The following is a 17,147-nucleotide window of genomic DNA, read 5'->3' on the forward strand; positions in this document are numbered from 1 at the left end:
TCCAGATAAAGCAGCCTGGAAAGTACTTATGGGACAAAGAGCCACAGTTTCTCACTCCATCCTCTATCACCGGTTGGAAGCCACTCAGTCAGGGTTCTGGAGGGTTCGGTCTGCTGGTTCTTCTGTATCTTCACAGTAAGTTTTTTTTCCACTTTTTACATTCTTCCAACTGTGCAAAACCCGCACTCGGGGATTAATGCCTGATATCCGTTTGTAATTTGAGAACATTTTCGTGATTACCCTCCCTTTTTGCAATTTAAACGTTACAAAAGTCTGCTTTATGTTATTATAATGTTACTTTTACATTCTTTACGTTTTGTGCTCATTTAGACTTCAAAATTAGAAAATGAACTAATAAATAAAACAAGGCTACATTAGCATCACACTTTTAGCCATGTTAGGCATCTACACTATTACATGTGATTTTTTTGCTTTTATGCTACTTGCAGTGTTTTGCTAAACTATTCACGCTCTTAACCTTGTCACATTTTGTCACAAACGTTAATGTGTTTAATTGGTTTAATCGCTGACAGACCAGCATAAAGTGATGCCTTATTATGAGGAGAAAAAACAGAATACATGATTTTTAATCTATTTCTACTAATAAAAACATTGGAAGTGTAGGATGTGTCATTATTCCTCCCCCATTACTCTGTTACACCTAAATAAAATCTTGTCCAGCCATCTGCTTTCAGAAGTCACTGAATTAGTCAACAATTCACTCAAATGACCTGTGTGTATTTTATTCTAAGCATAAATCCAGCCGTCATGTGAAGAACTGAAATAATTCTTTTTATATTGGCTAACAACACATCACAGCTGCAGAAAATTATCACAGCTACAGTAAAAACATAATAAAAGTAAATAAATCTAAGCAGAATTTGGGGTGTTTTTGTTAAAACTCACAATGAAAGAACTCTTTTTATCTGACAGGCTATTTGGGAGCAAATTATAAGATTACGGAGAGGATTAGCAGAGATCAGATATATACAATATTTCATACTTTGAACATATAAAGCAGCTCTATCCGACACATTGTCTAAAAATGGAAAGACTGTCTGTCTATATCAAGTCACAAAATGTTCACTACTAAGCATTAAAGTTGCTTTTCCTGCCTGTACTGATGTTTAAGGGAGATCAACCACATATTTTACTTTGACTCCCAAGTGACGCCCCACACAGTTTGACAATTTATTGACCTTTCACCCAAGGAGGTGTTTGTACAAGCGCCTGCAGTTTGTTGGGCTTTCACCATGACGTCAACTCGGAAAGCTGCTTCCCCCCCTCCTCAGTCCATGTTTAATGACGAGGAGGTCTCCTCCTAACTTTCCTCTTTTCATACCTTAACGCCCCCAGGTATTTTTGGTTCCAGAGCTGACAAGTTCAGAGTTTTTCATGAAATATTAAGACTGACTTCAGTTTTCTCTCTGAACTCGAGTTCAGAGAGTTCAGATCAGCCTCAGGGTCCAGATCAGCAGATAAAGAGACAAGCGGCACCCTTTCTTCAGGAGCTCACATTTGCTCCCAATTAAGCTGCCTGACAGATACAGAGATCTGCTGCTTCTCATTGTTAACCAAAACACTCCAAATTCTGCTTAGAAGGATTTTTTGCCTCTGAAATTGAAAAAGCTTAATTCTGAATTCATATGTATCAGCAGAATGTAAAATATATGTTATGGAACAGTGTTTCAGTTCAGTCAAACTTGTTACAGAATACTGGAACTGTGGTAAAATTTGATTCTATACTCATGGCTGCATAGAGGCAGTGCAATAATGCCTTTTGGAAAACTGATTTAATAGCCAAGCCAAGATCTTATAAAGATTGCCCTCAGTCCCTGACATTATAGGCTAAAAGTACCACAAACCACAGTTCAACTGTCTGGAAACCGAAAAGGACCTTCAGAAAGAGCTGGCGACAGCAGTTTTGTAAAGATGATAATAAAAGTCATATGCCATTGTATCTCCCTCCAGATAACTCATCTTTTCCACGTGCCATCCCCATAATGATGAACCAACTGTTACTGACTTTGCTGTGCATGTCAGCGGTGAGCAGTGCCCAGTCAGACAAGCCAGTAATCCAGCTACGCCTCGGGGGGGAGAAGAGGAAACACTACGAGGGCCGGGTGGAAGTTTTCTACAATGGAGAGTGGGGGACAGTGTGCGATGATGACTTCTCCATCTCTGCTGCACAAGTGGTGTGCAGAGAGCTAGGCTTCATGGATGCTGTGTCCTGGGCTCCCTCTGCCAAGTTTGGAAGAGGGGAAGGTAAGGAAGAACGGGTCTGTTGCCAGAAAGTCCCCTAATCCAGTAAGATCAAGTGAAAGTCAACCAGAAGAATAGGGGTCAGGCTCTTTAAGATGGTGTGGGGGGGATTACTTTATCGCCCAACCGCATACATTCGAAGGCAGGCAGCAGATGTCTGCGTTCAGCTCCAGGTTTTCCACGGAGCTGAACGCAGGTTCAGGTTTTCCGTGTCTGAGTGGTAATCCTTTCTGGCGCTGGGTTTCTCATCAGACGTGAGCGGGGGCACATCAGTCCGTTCAGAGCAGGCAAAGACTGAAAGCACCGTAACCCAGACATAATCTCACCTCCATTTTGCTTTTTTTATTTTTTTATTTTCCTACCTATACAGTTTCCTCTGTTGCCTTAGGAACGCTGATGACATCCCCATATCTGTGAATGTTATAGATGCTGGTGGTCCTGCCAGTCATAAATTAAGTCAGGACTACAGAAGCAGAGTAATCAGGTTTCCACAGCAGTCATTGTGGAAACTTTGGTTGCTACGTTTCTGAACCTAAGCAGGTCTATGCATTTATTCATGTACGGTAGATATTGTGGCTGACGAGCAGTAAATCTTTATACTTGCAATGTCTGGATGGAAAGACAGCATATACTTTAAGAAATGTTTTTCTGGCCGAGTGAGGAGAAAAAAAAAGCCTGATATCATGCTATGTATGGAATTTCTGGCATTTAGAGGTAGCCATGAGAAACTCTTAGTTTACATCATGTTTATCCTTCATCATCCACCAACAATAAAAGAGAAAAGTTCCTTAAGTATTCAGAGTAGCCAGTTTGTGTTTTTATCTTGCTGAAAACACTCAGCGATCAAAATTGTATCCCTCTCTCCAGTTTTTGTTTTTCACACCCCTTGCGCATTCCTTCATTCTGTCATGTTATGTGATGTACAGTGTTGGTTTTCTGCCTCCCTTAGTGGTTTGCATTCAGCTGAAAAAGACCAGTTTTGCTCCCGTCTGACCGGAGCGCATTCAGATGCATATTTGCTATGTCCTCTGCATGATTTAAAGAAAACTGCAGACAGCAGTTCTTCTGGCTTTCTGCCAATAACAGCTTTCTTGATGTGGTACTTACACAAAAGCCATATTTTTTTTAGCACAACAATAGTTGTCCATTTTAAATAAATTCTCCCTGACCATGAGCTGTGAGACTTATTACTGCATACCTTGGTGGGTATGGACCGGGGCCATACTCTTTCCATTTTTGGATGACAGGATAAACATAGTCGATCCAAGACTGGAATTTTGTTTTGCAACCTAACTCTGCTTTTAACTTCTTCACAACTTTATTCCTGACCACTGTGCTGTCTTCACAATGCTTGAGGACTGAGCATCATTTGCCCCAACCTTTGTTCACAGATGTTCTCTTAAGCCTTTTCAGAACTACCATATTTATAACAAATTAAACTACACAGTTTACTCTGCGTAGCGATCGGCTGACTTCCGAAAGCAGCCATTAGTCTGTGTTGGTCTATCACCCGAAGCCCAAGAAAATACTTTTAGGTTTTTAGTTGTAGCATGACATGTGAAAAACGTGAGGGTTGTGAATACATTTGTAATGCATTCTATAACCAGTACTTCTACACTGAAGATAGACATTTACAACAGATTTTGATTTACCACATAATGATATAACACTTATAAGGACTTCCTTTTTAGAGTGACTTTTTACAACAATAAAGTTAATAGATCACTATTTATAACTTTTAGTGAGACTCCACAGGAATACTGTCCTCTGTCCCGTTTAGTTTGAGTATTTCTTGGCTGCCTTTTTGCAATTACAGCTCGTTATTAAAATGAATGACTCCAACAGTCCTTTGGCTTCTCTCTGTGGCATGTTAAAGCCCCTGAAAAAAAATTTAAATTGTGGTTTTTACCACAGCACTAATCATGGACACTTTTTGTTTAAAAAGTCCATTGAGACTTTGCTGGATCTCGCCCTGTAGCAATTAAAGTCAAGACTTGTACTATAAGTTCTTCCGTTGTTCTTCCAAACAGAAGTGCTCAGGGAAAAGGGTGGATGACCACGTAATATGCAGTCACTGTGTTGGTATGATCGCAACGTTCTTCAGAAACACTCTGAGGCCGTTGCAAGGATGAGCGGCACGTTGAACGCTCCCATGAGTACAGCTGTGTGGTTTCCCTCACGGCTGATTCAGATCTGCCAGCTGTGCGGCGGAGGACAAGTACCAGTCTGGCTTTTTCTGGTTATGTCAGGGAACAAACATGGCGGCACGTGAGTGCATGTCTTTTCTCAGTGTCCTCAGTGGAAGCGCCAAGAAAAGAAAACTGCTGAAGAGTGCAGTAATTGTCGGCTTTTAGTTCAAGTGTTATGATATCTACGAAGTTGAACAGAGTCTCAGAGAAATAGATGATCAATTCAGGCACAAGTATGACCTCGGCCAAAATGCTAAAGGTCACAGAGTGATGGAAGCACACATGAGAGAGAGAGGGAAGAAGAAAATCTGCACAAACCACGCCTGATATTGTCGTCACAATATTTACCATTTTTATCATTGTTGCAAAATTTTCTGGTGTTGTTCTGATATCTAGACTTGTCAGGTTATCAGTGATCTGTCTACCTCTTGTTTCAGAACTACACTAGTGGCTGTTGTCGGATTATAGGCTTTACGTTTCTCAGCTTTGAAATCAACTGTCTGAATGCCTGGTATTTTAAGAAAGTGTCGACTCCTTTAAATCAGGACTAAAAATATTGCAGTTTTCAAATGAAAGTCAAAGATGACTTTATCAGTTCCTTTTTAGAATTTCTTGCTATGTAAGTGATGCCTAAATTTACTCTTACTGCATTTCTTGTTATCCTCATCTCTTTGTTTACATTTGAAGAGCCTCGACTATACCTTGTGTAGGTTTGCTGCACAAATAAACCTGCCTTTGCCTTCTCTTGCTCCAGGTCGTATTTGGCTAGACAACGTGCACTGCACCGGCGCAGAGAAGAGCCTCGCTCAGTGCGAGTCGAATGGCTTCGGAGAGTCTGACTGCAAACATTCAGAAGACGTCGGGGTGGTGTGCGCTCAGAAACGCATTCCGGGCTTCAAGTTCATCAGGAACCAAGCCGTCAGTGGGGAGGTAGGTTCACGTAGACCTCTACTGTACAAAAAGGACCAAATGTGTTATAAATTATTAACCCCTCAGCAGTGCTCTAAGCCTGGTTCAAGTACACACATGTAACCTGGACAGACGTTCTCTGCATTGGAAAATGATAGAGGACAGGCTTTGGATGAAAGAAAACCTTATCGCAGTAAAACTTCTTCCAATCGCTCAAAGTCAAGTTTTATTTTCAAATGCGTCCAACTTTCCTCACTGGGATTTTATTGCAACATTTCAATGCATTTATGATCTTATCTTTTAAAGAATAAAAATATTGTGTAACCTGAACTGACACCTGCTGAAGTGTCACCAGACATCACATTTCAGTAAGGGTAAACATGCAAATTGTTATTTTTGCACAGAACACAGCAAATCATTTTAGCCCGAAGATGCTCCCCGTATCCCACATTATGAGTCTGTTATAAGTGGACACACCAGAGCTCCACTATGCAGGCTGGGAGATCATGGCGATGAGTCAGAGAGAAGGAATACCATCCGGTCTGCCTGTAGGGAGCCCCTCTGCACCGGATGGAAAGTTAGTGTGGGCCTGTGAACGTGACAGTCAGAGAGGGAGGGAGGCCGAGGGAGGCGATGCAGACATTCCTTCAGCTTGTCCGAAAACAAGTGACTAAAAAAGCTGCCATTTAAAACTGAAGCAGCATTCGTTGGCAGCTTCAAAGAGAGGCAGTGCTTTCTCTCTGAACTCACGCTTGGCCTTCTTTGTTTGTTTGTCCTTGATGGAGGGTGGAGGTGCGGCTGTGTCACAAGTCCCCACAGCAGCCAGAACAGTGAATATGTTTTCGTCAAGGTCCCGTTAAGACAACATACCAGCAGAGAAAATTTGAAGACCGTGTTTGTTTTTCCACTGCCCGCTTCGGTGTTAGGGTTAGGAATGAAGGAAATAAGGAGAGGTGAAATTCAAATGTGTAATGTGGACTTACTGAACACTCTTGGTTTATTCCTGCTTTTTTACAGGTTGTACATGATGGTAGCACCTCCTCATTCTCTATGTGATCAGTATATTTAGGGTTTCTGGTGTGTTAGTGCAGTTCACTCCCCCGCCCTGTAAATATTTCCTCAGTCCAACCAAAGTCTTTTAAGTTACAGAGGAGAGGAAAGGGAATAAGGTATACCTACACCTTTTTCGGTTTGCTTGAAGTGATGGTAGCAATGAGCAACCCTGTTCCAGCAACCTGTTCATTCACAGCATGAATTGACATTCTGTGTTGAGTCTGGAAAGTGAACATTCCCAGCTGTGGGCATTACCGTTGGTCTGTGCCACAAGGATGAAAGCATGCATAAGTTTTCATGTCCCTTGAAATCTCCCACATGGAACAGGGACAAACTTTAATGAATCTTACTGCAACTTTGTGTGAAAGACCAAACACAAGGTAATAGTTCATAATTGCAAAGTGGAAGGAAATTGTCGCTTTTTTTCCTAATTCAAACGAAGACAATCCAAATCAACCAAAGTCAATTTGTGTGTAATAGATGCTGGCTGCTCTGTATAGAGGTTTCCTGAAGACTTTTTCTGAATAAGAAGTATCTGGAAACCCAAGGAAGACACCCGACAGGTCAGTGATAGTGCAGAAGACATTTAAGCCGCGATGAGACATGGCCGACAACTTAAACTGTCAGGGCTGGGCAAACGGGGCATTAATCATTGAAGCAACCAAACAAATCTGGTCTTTATGAAAGATTTGGAAGAACAAAGCTGTTATTGAAATGAAGCCACACAAATTCCCGTTTGCAGTTTTCCGCAATTCTTCACGGTCACAGAGCAATCACCCAGTAAAAGGTGTTCTGGTCAGGTGAGACTGTAATGGAACTTTTTGTGGATATACAAAACACCTTAATCGAATTAGGAATATGTGGCAAGACTTGAAAATTGCTGCTCTCCATCCAACCTGAGCTCCAGTCAACCTGAAAAGAAGGTCTGTTCTTTAAATGAAAAACTGGTAGAGACATAACTCAAAAGAGTCACAGTCGTACCTGCAGCAATAAGTGATTCTGACAGATAGGGGCTCACAGATGCACTGGTTACACCTCTCAGATTTTGTTTTTTGACAAACTTTGTGTTGGTAAAATCCCTTTAAGCTACACTAGACTTTGGTGTTGTATCGTGACAACGTGTGGAAAAGTTCCAGGGGTGTGACTTCAAATGGCATGAGTGAAATCGAAGCACATTCATCTGTTGGAAAGGCCCAGCCAAAATCCAAATAGAATGGCAAGACTTGAAAGGTGATTTTGGCAAATGCTCTCCATCCAGTTTGATTTGGGTTGAGGTACTTTTTGAAGAAGAATGGAAAAGAACTTTCAGTTTTCAGAAGTGGAAACTGGTAGAAATTGACCCAATGGAGAGACTCAAATGTCACATACAAGCCGGTAGAGAGCCTCAAAAGTGTAGTATATCCTCCTAATTCATAATTAGACAATTAAGCAACACTTTGAGATTGTCCATTACATAAAATTCCACTAAAATACATTGAGGTTTGCAGACATTTGAAGACTTTAAGGGGTTTAATACTTTGCAAGGCACTGTGTGTTTTTATAATTTTAAGACCTTTCGTCCACGTTATGTCTCTCAGTTTGAACAAAGTCTCGAGTTATTTATTACTGACAAATGTTAAATGCCATCAGCCTTCGATGGTTACCCAACACCCCTAAAAGAACAATAGACCGATCATTCCTGAACTACAGAACCAACTTTACAAGCCACATCTGTGACCCAGCACTGTTTCCACATTAAGCTGTATTAGCTGTTGGCAGTACACAGATTTAATTTAGTCTGTGCAGCTCAATACAGTGTTGTTGTTATGACGAATCATTTGTTTCTTATAGTGGTAAGGAATTCATGACATATTTGACTGGTGTGGTGGTCAAACTGATTGTCAGCAGGAACATTTTTCCCCTAATTTAGACGAGATAATCCAACCAGCTGTGCAACGCTGTGATGTTCCAGTTGGAAAAACACCGTGCACAGTGGGATGTGTTATTTTAGTATAATTAGGGGTTGATAGCACAAGTTTGATAGCAGTCATTCTGAGAGGATGTTTTTTGTTTTCCAAGACGTTCGTGTCACGGTTTCGGCGTGTAATCACTATGTCATGCTGATACTGTACATCGGATGCCAAAAAGAGGAATCCGATGGAAAGGTGCCCTCGCTTTGATTAAAAGTGCAGTAAGGTTTCACAGAAGGTATTCCAGGTGAAGAAGTCCTTCAGATATGTTTTCCTACTTTTTTTTCTTTAACTTGACACAATTTCAGTGTTATTTAATATCTTTCAACTTTTCTGTACCCAACAATCACCTCTTAATAAGGAAGTTATTCTTTTTGATTCAGAAAGGAGACACATGCTACGTAGAACCACAACTTCCTCACTCTGTGTGGAATAATTGCAAATGATTTGTCTTATTCTTGGTTTTATCTACGTTGTCGCTTACTTTATGCAAATCTTACACCTATTTTTGTTGCCTTTCTTTTCTTGCTTTTTCATTGTTATTTTTATTATTGCCTTACTGTGTTTTAGCAGGACAGAAAAAAACAGCTATCAGAAGAAAATCCGTAGAGACAGAAATCAAAACTGCGAAAGTTGGCAGAGAGAGAACATTTTGTTCCTGAAGGGACGAGTTAAAAGTGAGCTGCACAGGCAGCTGCAGTCTGCAACCAGAACATGTTTACTTGAACCAAACAGTCACGCCAGGATTCATCAGTCTAATCTAAGACAGTTATTGTAATAGGAGAATACACCAGTTTTATTCACTAAAACTGGGCGAAGGTTGTTCACGGACTTCTGTTCTCATGATTACAGCTGGAAACCTGAGCAGGAGTTAAGCTCGCCTTCAGCACGTTGAATTGAAAAAGCTTTTGAGGAAGAGACTGATGGAGGGGAGAGATTTATGTCAGGAGACTCCAGTACAGGCTGGAAGGCTGTTACCACATGTTCAACAGCTGGATCCTCTCATGGCCCGAGCTCCCCTTTGTGTCTTAGACTAGCCAAGCTGAGGACTTTTGAGTTTTATGATTCAGTGTCTTCACATGATGCTCCCTCTGTAAATGCGATGTATTTCTAGCAAGCTGCAGATGTGATTCAAAGCTAAAACATTCATGTTGCACAACTAGAACCACACTAATGTAACTGTTCTTTTGGCGATAAAGAACAGCCAGTTTCCTCATAGTGTGCGAATACACACTATGAGTTGTGTATTCGCATTGCAACGGTAAGAGGTTTCACATTGTAGCATAAGAAAATATTATACGAGAAAGTTTTATAGTTGGGTTTGGGAGAGAACATTTTATGTCTGTCCTGTTACTGCATGTGAAACTATGTGCTGCATATTATACACAGGAACCACTCCTCTGATTGTGTATTGAAAGCAAATGAGATGCATCTACTTGTGAAAGTGAGATTTTACTGACTTTAACTAAACTCCTTAGCTCCACGTTTGACAAATTTATCCAATTTTGTGTTGCAGTTTGGTAATTCCAAGCCAAAATGACTTTTCTTTTTAATTTTACTGCCAAGATGGAAGCAGGACGCCCTGATGGACTTTCCAGATGCGAAGCCTATCAGTTAGCAGCCACGTACGTTTGGCAGATCGGGGTGGGGCAGATGTGAAAGTCATTTCGGAGGTTTCTGGCTTGTCATCTAAACCGAAGCGTGATCAGCGTTCAGCCTTGCCAGAGCTTTGCGATGTGGGCTGGACGGCAGCTGAATGGGTGGGCATTTTACTCACATGTTGCTGAACGTGCTGGAGAAGGCCTGGGAGGCTGATTATACTGGAAGAAAGGCACAGTAGTGGAAGCATTAGTCAGACACTGGCTAGACCGCAGCCTCATGTTCACACACCTCCGTTCTGAGGGAGACCCGGTCGGAAAAACAAGTCTGCTCTTCATTTAGCAATTCCCAGAGCACACTTCAGAGGCTGATCTGCTTTCTTCTCTGCCCTCAGTCACCGCAGACAAACATGGACTAGGAAATTATTTTTAGCAATACTTAGATATGAAGGCTGTAGCAGTCACTGAGGTACAGTGAGAGTTGGCAAGCATGAAAAAATGTTTGTGAAATTTTACAGTGAGCTGATATGAAACTAGATGTACTATGAGTTGCATGTTTGTGCTGCATTAAGCTATTGTTTACATAACCCACTAAAAGTATTGAAACGGTTTTGCTCACACCTGTTTTTGTCAAAAATGAGAAAAATGACTGTTGTTATTAACACAACAGCGTGCTCTCACTGGTGGCCTCAGTTCACTACTGTGCTTAGACCCGAGTAATAACTTATCAGAAACATTAAGAACTAAAAATGCTGATCAGATAATTGATCCTCACAGATGGATGATTGACTGATTTCAACACTTTAATTTAAGCTCTTTTTTTGAGAGATTTCACAAATTTCAAACTATGTGGAAGTGTACTGAAATGACTGTAGATTAATGACTCCAGGTTTGATCAATATAATATATTAAGCATTATTATATTTTAAGCATTTTTACACTTGTCTCATATAAGGTGGTTCTAATACCAAAAAGGCAGCATGAAATCATTTTTCAAACACAGGAAAGATTTCACAGTTCTTGTCGTGTGTTTGAAAGAATATGTTTAATTATGTTTTGTTTGTTTTTTTCAATCACAGTAATATCAGTCTAATTCCTGAAAACCGTGAACGACATTTGGTTAAATCCACTCCAGACTCTTTTAAATTCACATCCTTTTGGGTGGGGTAACTGCTTGATCATTCCACCCTGGGCAGAAACCCAAATCCCCGGTTACAAAAACTGCCATTGAACTGGTCCAATTTTTCTAATAGAAATGTGAATATAAAAATATTCCCTTTATGTATCATTACGCAAATATCTTTCGTAAGTGTGTCCAGCTCAAGGTGTCTCTTTGTGCTGCACCCGGCGGCTGAGCAGAGTTAAAAACGGTCTGGCCCATACAGCTGGGGTGCAGCCAGACGTATAATGCTGAGTTTATGCTTGGTGGTCAGGGTTCGGGAGGCTAGCGGGCGCCTGGACTGATCCCAGCTGTGCATATCTGTCCACTGCTCTTCAGTCTCACACATTCAGACAGCCAGTTTCCTCACTCTGAGCCAAACACAACACTACTCAGATCCATCCCAGTACCCCGTTTCATACCTGGCCTCACACCTGCCCGGCATGTTGCTTTCAGTTCTTTTAATTTCAGAACATTTCTTTTTGTTGCATTTTTAGTCTGTGTTATGCTTTTTGGAATTACCTCTCCAATCTGAATTCAATTAGTGGTTGTTTTGAAGTTAAAATAAGGATGATAGAATAAAACAGATTCAATTTAGAACACTGGTGCCTGATCCTGATCACGTATCTCAACCGTCCCTCCCACAGACGGAAAACACTCTGTCATGCCCAGACTACCGACAATCCCTTCATGAAGGAGTAGTCTTTACCCCCTCCAACCACTGCGGTCAGTGGGAGGACCGGGGTCGCTCCCGAAGCTCCGGAGGCTCCTCCCGCTCTCTGCAGTCATGAGTGTTCAGAGACCCTGCAGCCTCGAACATTCCCCGATGCTGACGCCATCCGCAGGAAACCACTCTGTGGGCAGATGTTTAATATTCTGGGAAACGTGCCGGATTCTTCTCTTTTAGCTAAACTGAACTGGATGTTGCAAAAGTACTGCAATCAGCAGTTATATATCGCAAAACATCTCTTTCTTTGGAGTTGGTTTTTTTTTTTTTGCACCTATGGTAGACCTTCACACTCAGTCAGGAGCAAATGGCAAAATTTGTCTCATGGTGGAAGTTTTAGCTGTTATCCCATAAAGGTCTAGAGGTTAAAGGTGACTATTCCCACTTGATTTAGGGGAAGTCAGGAAACGTAACACTGATTGTTTGGATAACCACTTCCTGACAATGTGAGCAGCTGGCTTTGTATAACCTTTAGGCAGAGGAAGACTTTACTACCTTAAAGAGACTCTAAAACTGAACATGTCTCTTGCTTCCCGTGAAATAATCACATTTCTAGCATGAAGCGGTTTAATGTGCAGCACATGTGCAATCAGAGCCTTTCACTGGAGTTCCTCCTGCAGTAAGCTCTGTCTTTCTTCCCAAGATGGTTTCACATTTCTGAGTAATAGTCAGAGGCTGTGTTGTATTTATAATATATGAAGTGGACACCGTTTCGGCTATGCTGGTTGTACACCGGAGAAACCACCTACATCATTTAAATAACACGTTGCAGCCATTTTAAGAGATGGCAGTTTATTTGTGATTATGTTCCCTTTTGTAGTTACATAACCACGTTTATAAGCAAACACTCTGGGGCTGGATAGTCTCAGGGAAGGTTGGATGCCACGGGGCTCGATGTAACGTGGAGCTGCACGTTTTGCACAGCAGGTCAGAGGAATGTGGCTGACCGCCGGACAGGCTTCATGTGAGAAGATGAGGGGGTGAAATTACATGAATTCAGTCCGCTGGATGCGGTGATCCGTGTAATTACTGTCATGCCATATCCCGAAATAAAAACCAACATTTTGCTTTTGAGACGAATTCTCGCCACAAAATGTTGATCGTACAACGTCGATGGACATCAACATGGTGGCTTGCTTACGATAAGTTCATATTTAGCTAATTATCCAACCTTAAGATTGCAATTAATAACCTTAATAATGTGGACTTCTAATTAAAATGCCCTAAATTGTATGATAATATTTTATCGGATTTTTCTTTAGCTTAACAAATGCAGCAGGAACCATTCAAATAATAGTTTTATTAATTTCTGTACTATAACATTTAGAAAAAATATACAATAAAAGCCATAAACCATATAAATATATTAAAAAATCTTACATGTCATTCTAGTGAATAAGGTGTCATTACAGTGCAAAATGATGATAAATACAAAAGTGTTGGAAATTCTGCTTCAAAGTCTGTCGTGATGCAGTATGTTTTTTATTCCTGGGTAGCATATGTCCATTCAGTGTCATCTTTGTTGCTTGTTAATATTTTACAACAAATTTGGCCATTTTTGCATTGCATTTCTTCGTGCTGGCCCGGCTTCGAAGACAAGGAGGATGGAAAAGTCACGGTGATTGCGCAGGGAAGCAAAATAATTCCAAAGCTAAATATTTTTGGTCAGATTTACCAAAAATTAAGCACAAATTCGTCGATAATCATTGAATTTGCAGTAATAATTGTAATCAAAAAGGGGGTGCCGCACTGCTCGTATAGAAAACATAACATAAAACTCTTATGTTATCTGTTACTTTGCATCATAACCAAAGTCAAACCTTGCTTTGGGTTGCATGTTGTCTAATGACAGCCTTTGCTTCGCTGGTCAGGGCATGACGGTGCAGGTGGAGGAGGTGAGGATCAGAGCCACGTACTCCCACAGGAAACGGATCCCCATCACCGAGGGCTTCGTTGAGGTGAAAGACGGAGGCAAATGGAGACAGATCTGCAACGAGGAGTGGACCGAGATGAACAGCAGAGTCGTCTGTGGCATGTACGGTTTCCCCGATGAGAAACCTTTCAACGTCCGACCCTACAAGTGAGTAACAGCTCTGCGGCAGGGAGTCTGAGTTTTAATTATGCTAATTTGCTGTAATGAAAGTTTGCATGTTGTATGGTTTACTTTGGGTTACGTTAAAAACTGTTTTTTGGAATGAGTAAACACTGTGATGTACTATATATAATAGATTTTTTTTTAAATTCACACGTTTAAAAAAAAAAACAACGAAAGCCGTCATTTGCGGGCAGACTTGTATCCTACACGTGCTCTTTATGCTAAAAATATAGTACGTCTGGGATGTTGCTTACTCTTTTTTTGGGGTTGTTTTTCTGTTGGGTTTTGTAAGTTTTAGGTGTGTTTAGCCCAAACTAAACAGATGTTGGGAAACATTACACAATCAGCTTTGTTTACTCCGCTAGTCACTCACGAGATGAAACACGCTTGGCCCTGCAGATTGTTGGCCCTGTCAGAGGAAGTTTGAGCAGATGAATGATAGTCCTGGACGGGAACAACTGAGTGTACTGCAGTCTGAAACCTTGGTTCTGTTGGGTTTTATGTGTCTTTCTCTGTCTGCTCACATGGGCAACAGATTCAAACGCTTTGTGCAAACGAGCAAACACACAGACGGCACCTGATTTTTTTCCACATTTTTTCCCAAAGCACGCTCAACCGAATGGATGGCTGCGAGTGATTCTGCCAGGTCTGCTCCACCTGTTTCTTCAAGTGTTAATACTTTTTGACCTTCAGCAGGAATGTCTGAAAAATCCACCCGGCAGGTCAGCGGTGGGCCCCACAAAAAAATACTTAACCTTAAGAAGCAGATTAAATGGAAACACTGAGCAGCCATTCTTCTCCGTGGATGAAAACACTTGTTTCAAATTATGCTTCATCGCTGTGGAGTTTCACGCTATCGTAGGGAGGAGGCATCAAATTCAGTCTGGTTGCATACGGAAAAATAACTATTAAGTAGCTAGTTTTTACAAAATTAGTCCCAACGCACCATCAAATTGAACACATTTCTGTATTCAGATCAGTTTGGAGCGCAACGTGGAAAACGTCGAAAAGTTTCTTCTGGTTTCAGTAATTGGCTTGATTTTTCCTCAGATGCAGCTCCAACTCATCTGTTGGGGCTTTTAGTGACCCTTAACTTCTGACTTTCGTTCATGTGTGATTTCAGGGGAATATTAAGAAATTCTCACCACAAACAATATGCATGAATGAATTGCACACAGCTAGAAATAAAACTAATTAAATAGCTTTTTAAAGCATTGCAAAGAATTTATCCTTCAACTTTTATATGCATCTCTTTAACTTTTATATGCATCCAAGCACCATTGGAGGGCAGTGGCGCATTCACAAGTACCTAAATTGTTGGAAAATCAAGATGATGATGATCCACTCCTTCTCCAACACACCTGAATCAGGTGGATGGCTTGTTATCAAGTCTCTGTTGAGTTGGAGCAGGGATGAATCCAAAGTGTCAGGATGGAACCCACATAGTTTTTGTTGCTTCCTCTGCAGACTGTTGGCGAAGCGCCGCAAGAAGAACTACTGGGGTTTCTCCGTCAACTGCACAGGCAACGAGGCCGACCTGTCAGACTGCAAACTGGGCAAAGAGATCCAGCTCAAAGGCAACAACACATGCAGACGGGGCATGCCTGCTGTGGTCAGCTGCATACCCGGACGGGCCTTTGCTCCCAGCGTCAGCATGGGTTTCAGAAAGGCCTACAGGATGGAGGTTGGTCACATTATAAATTATTGGCTGCTACGTTTATCGGCTAGCAAAGCGAGAAAGTCTTGTGCTGCATGGTTTTCAACATTTTCCATAAATTCAAATCTGAAAACTGTGGTATGCATTTGTATCCAGATTACATTGAGTCAATACTATGTAGATCTCAGTCAGACTGGATCCAAAGTGTCTAAACATCGATTTTTAAGTCCTGGCCGGAATTTTAAACGGCCTTTGCTAAGTTTTCTTCCAGGACTGCTCTGTAATTCATGTCCATCAATCCTCAGATCAGCTCTGACCAGCTTCTCTGTGTTTCTTTTAGATTATCCACCATAATGCTCACATTTTAGGGGGGGATTAAAAAGCACTCTTCATCCTTTTGTAGTTGTTCTGAATTCATCCATCTGACAAATATTTACATGTTTTGGCCTTTCCCCCCCACTCCATATTGCGGCAATCATTTAAATGCTCTCCATCTGCAACATATCCACAGTCTTATTTATTTCGTGTGATGTTTCCACAGCAACCCTTAGTGCGCCTGAGAGGCGGGGCTATGATAGGTGAGGGTCGAGTGGAGGTGCTGAAGAACGGAGAGTGGGGAACCGTTTGCGACGATAACTGGGACATCAGAGCAGCCACCGTGGTGTGTCGGGAGCTGGGCTTTGGCAGCGCCAAAGAGGCCCTGACTGGAGGCCGGATGGGTCAAGGTAACCAGAAGTTTATCAACGATGACACTATTATATGACGCAAAATATGCATTTACTGATGTTGAAGAAAACACTAACATAATTCAGGACTATATGTATATATATAGCCACTGAATTTAAGATGAGCACTTCCAAAGTAATAGTTTATTAAACTTTAATGTCTGTAAGCAGTGAAACAAATGAAACAAAAAATTATTTCTTCACATTTGAAACATCCTGTTGTGCAATGTGTAATTACTAGCACCCCAAACAAAGGTGTGTTTATAAGAAATAGTTGTTACGGTTAATGTTGACCAAATTTGGAGCTGTGGAAAAAAAATTGACCTCCCTTATTTTCCTCTTTTTTGTTTGGGGTGGTGAAATAAGTTTGGCTTCTCATCCAGCTTTTAACTTTTTAATTCTCACTTCGATTGTAGATATGATCAAGTTTAGACAAGTAGCTATTTTTGGAGCCACTTCCTTCCTTATAAAGATCAGTGCACACTTTCATCACTTGAAACGCTTTCCCATTTTGAAGAGACGTTTGGAGAAAAGAACGTAAATCTCGCATCATATTTACGCCAGGAAAGCAAGAAGTCTTGGCTGTTTAAAAGTTTCCTCACACCCTGATTAGCTTAGAAAAGTACAATAAATTTACAGTACATCAAATTTAGTTGATGTATTTTATTATAGCTGCTATGTGTCATTCTTTTCTTTGTTGCATTATTTTTCCCCCCCACTGGTTAATCCTGTACTTTGCCACATTAAATCTAAATAAAAAATCTTTTTTTTAAAGATTTTTTTATTCTGCTGAACTGAAAACAAATGTCTTTTTAAAAGGATCT

At 41.0% G+C, this 17,147-nt stretch overlaps 1 protein-coding gene across 1 annotated transcript in view; it reads left to right on the forward strand.

The window, feature by feature from the left end:
* Nucleotides 1-17,147, forward strand: part of LOC116710452 (lysyl oxidase homolog 2A-like) — a 25,347-nt gene continuing 8,200 nt past the window's right edge. Inside the window, exons 1-6 of the mRNA XM_032549480.1 lie at nt 1-135; nt 1,972-2,265; nt 5,206-5,381; nt 13,718-13,926; nt 15,409-15,625; nt 16,140-16,323. Of these exons, the coding sequence (XP_032405371.1) occupies nt 2,004-2,265; nt 5,206-5,381; nt 13,718-13,926; nt 15,409-15,625; nt 16,140-16,323 (1,048 nt within the window). The 5' untranslated portion in view covers nt 1-135; nt 1,972-2,003. The remainder of the gene's footprint in view (nt 136-1,971; nt 2,266-5,205; nt 5,382-13,717; nt 13,927-15,408; nt 15,626-16,139; nt 16,324-17,147) is intronic.

Source organism: Xiphophorus hellerii, chromosome 20 (genome assembly GCF_003331165.1).
Source record: "Xiphophorus hellerii strain 12219 chromosome 20, Xiphophorus_hellerii-4.1, whole genome shotgun sequence".
NCBI classification, from domain to species: domain Eukaryota; kingdom Metazoa; phylum Chordata; class Actinopteri; order Cyprinodontiformes; family Poeciliidae; genus Xiphophorus; species Xiphophorus hellerii.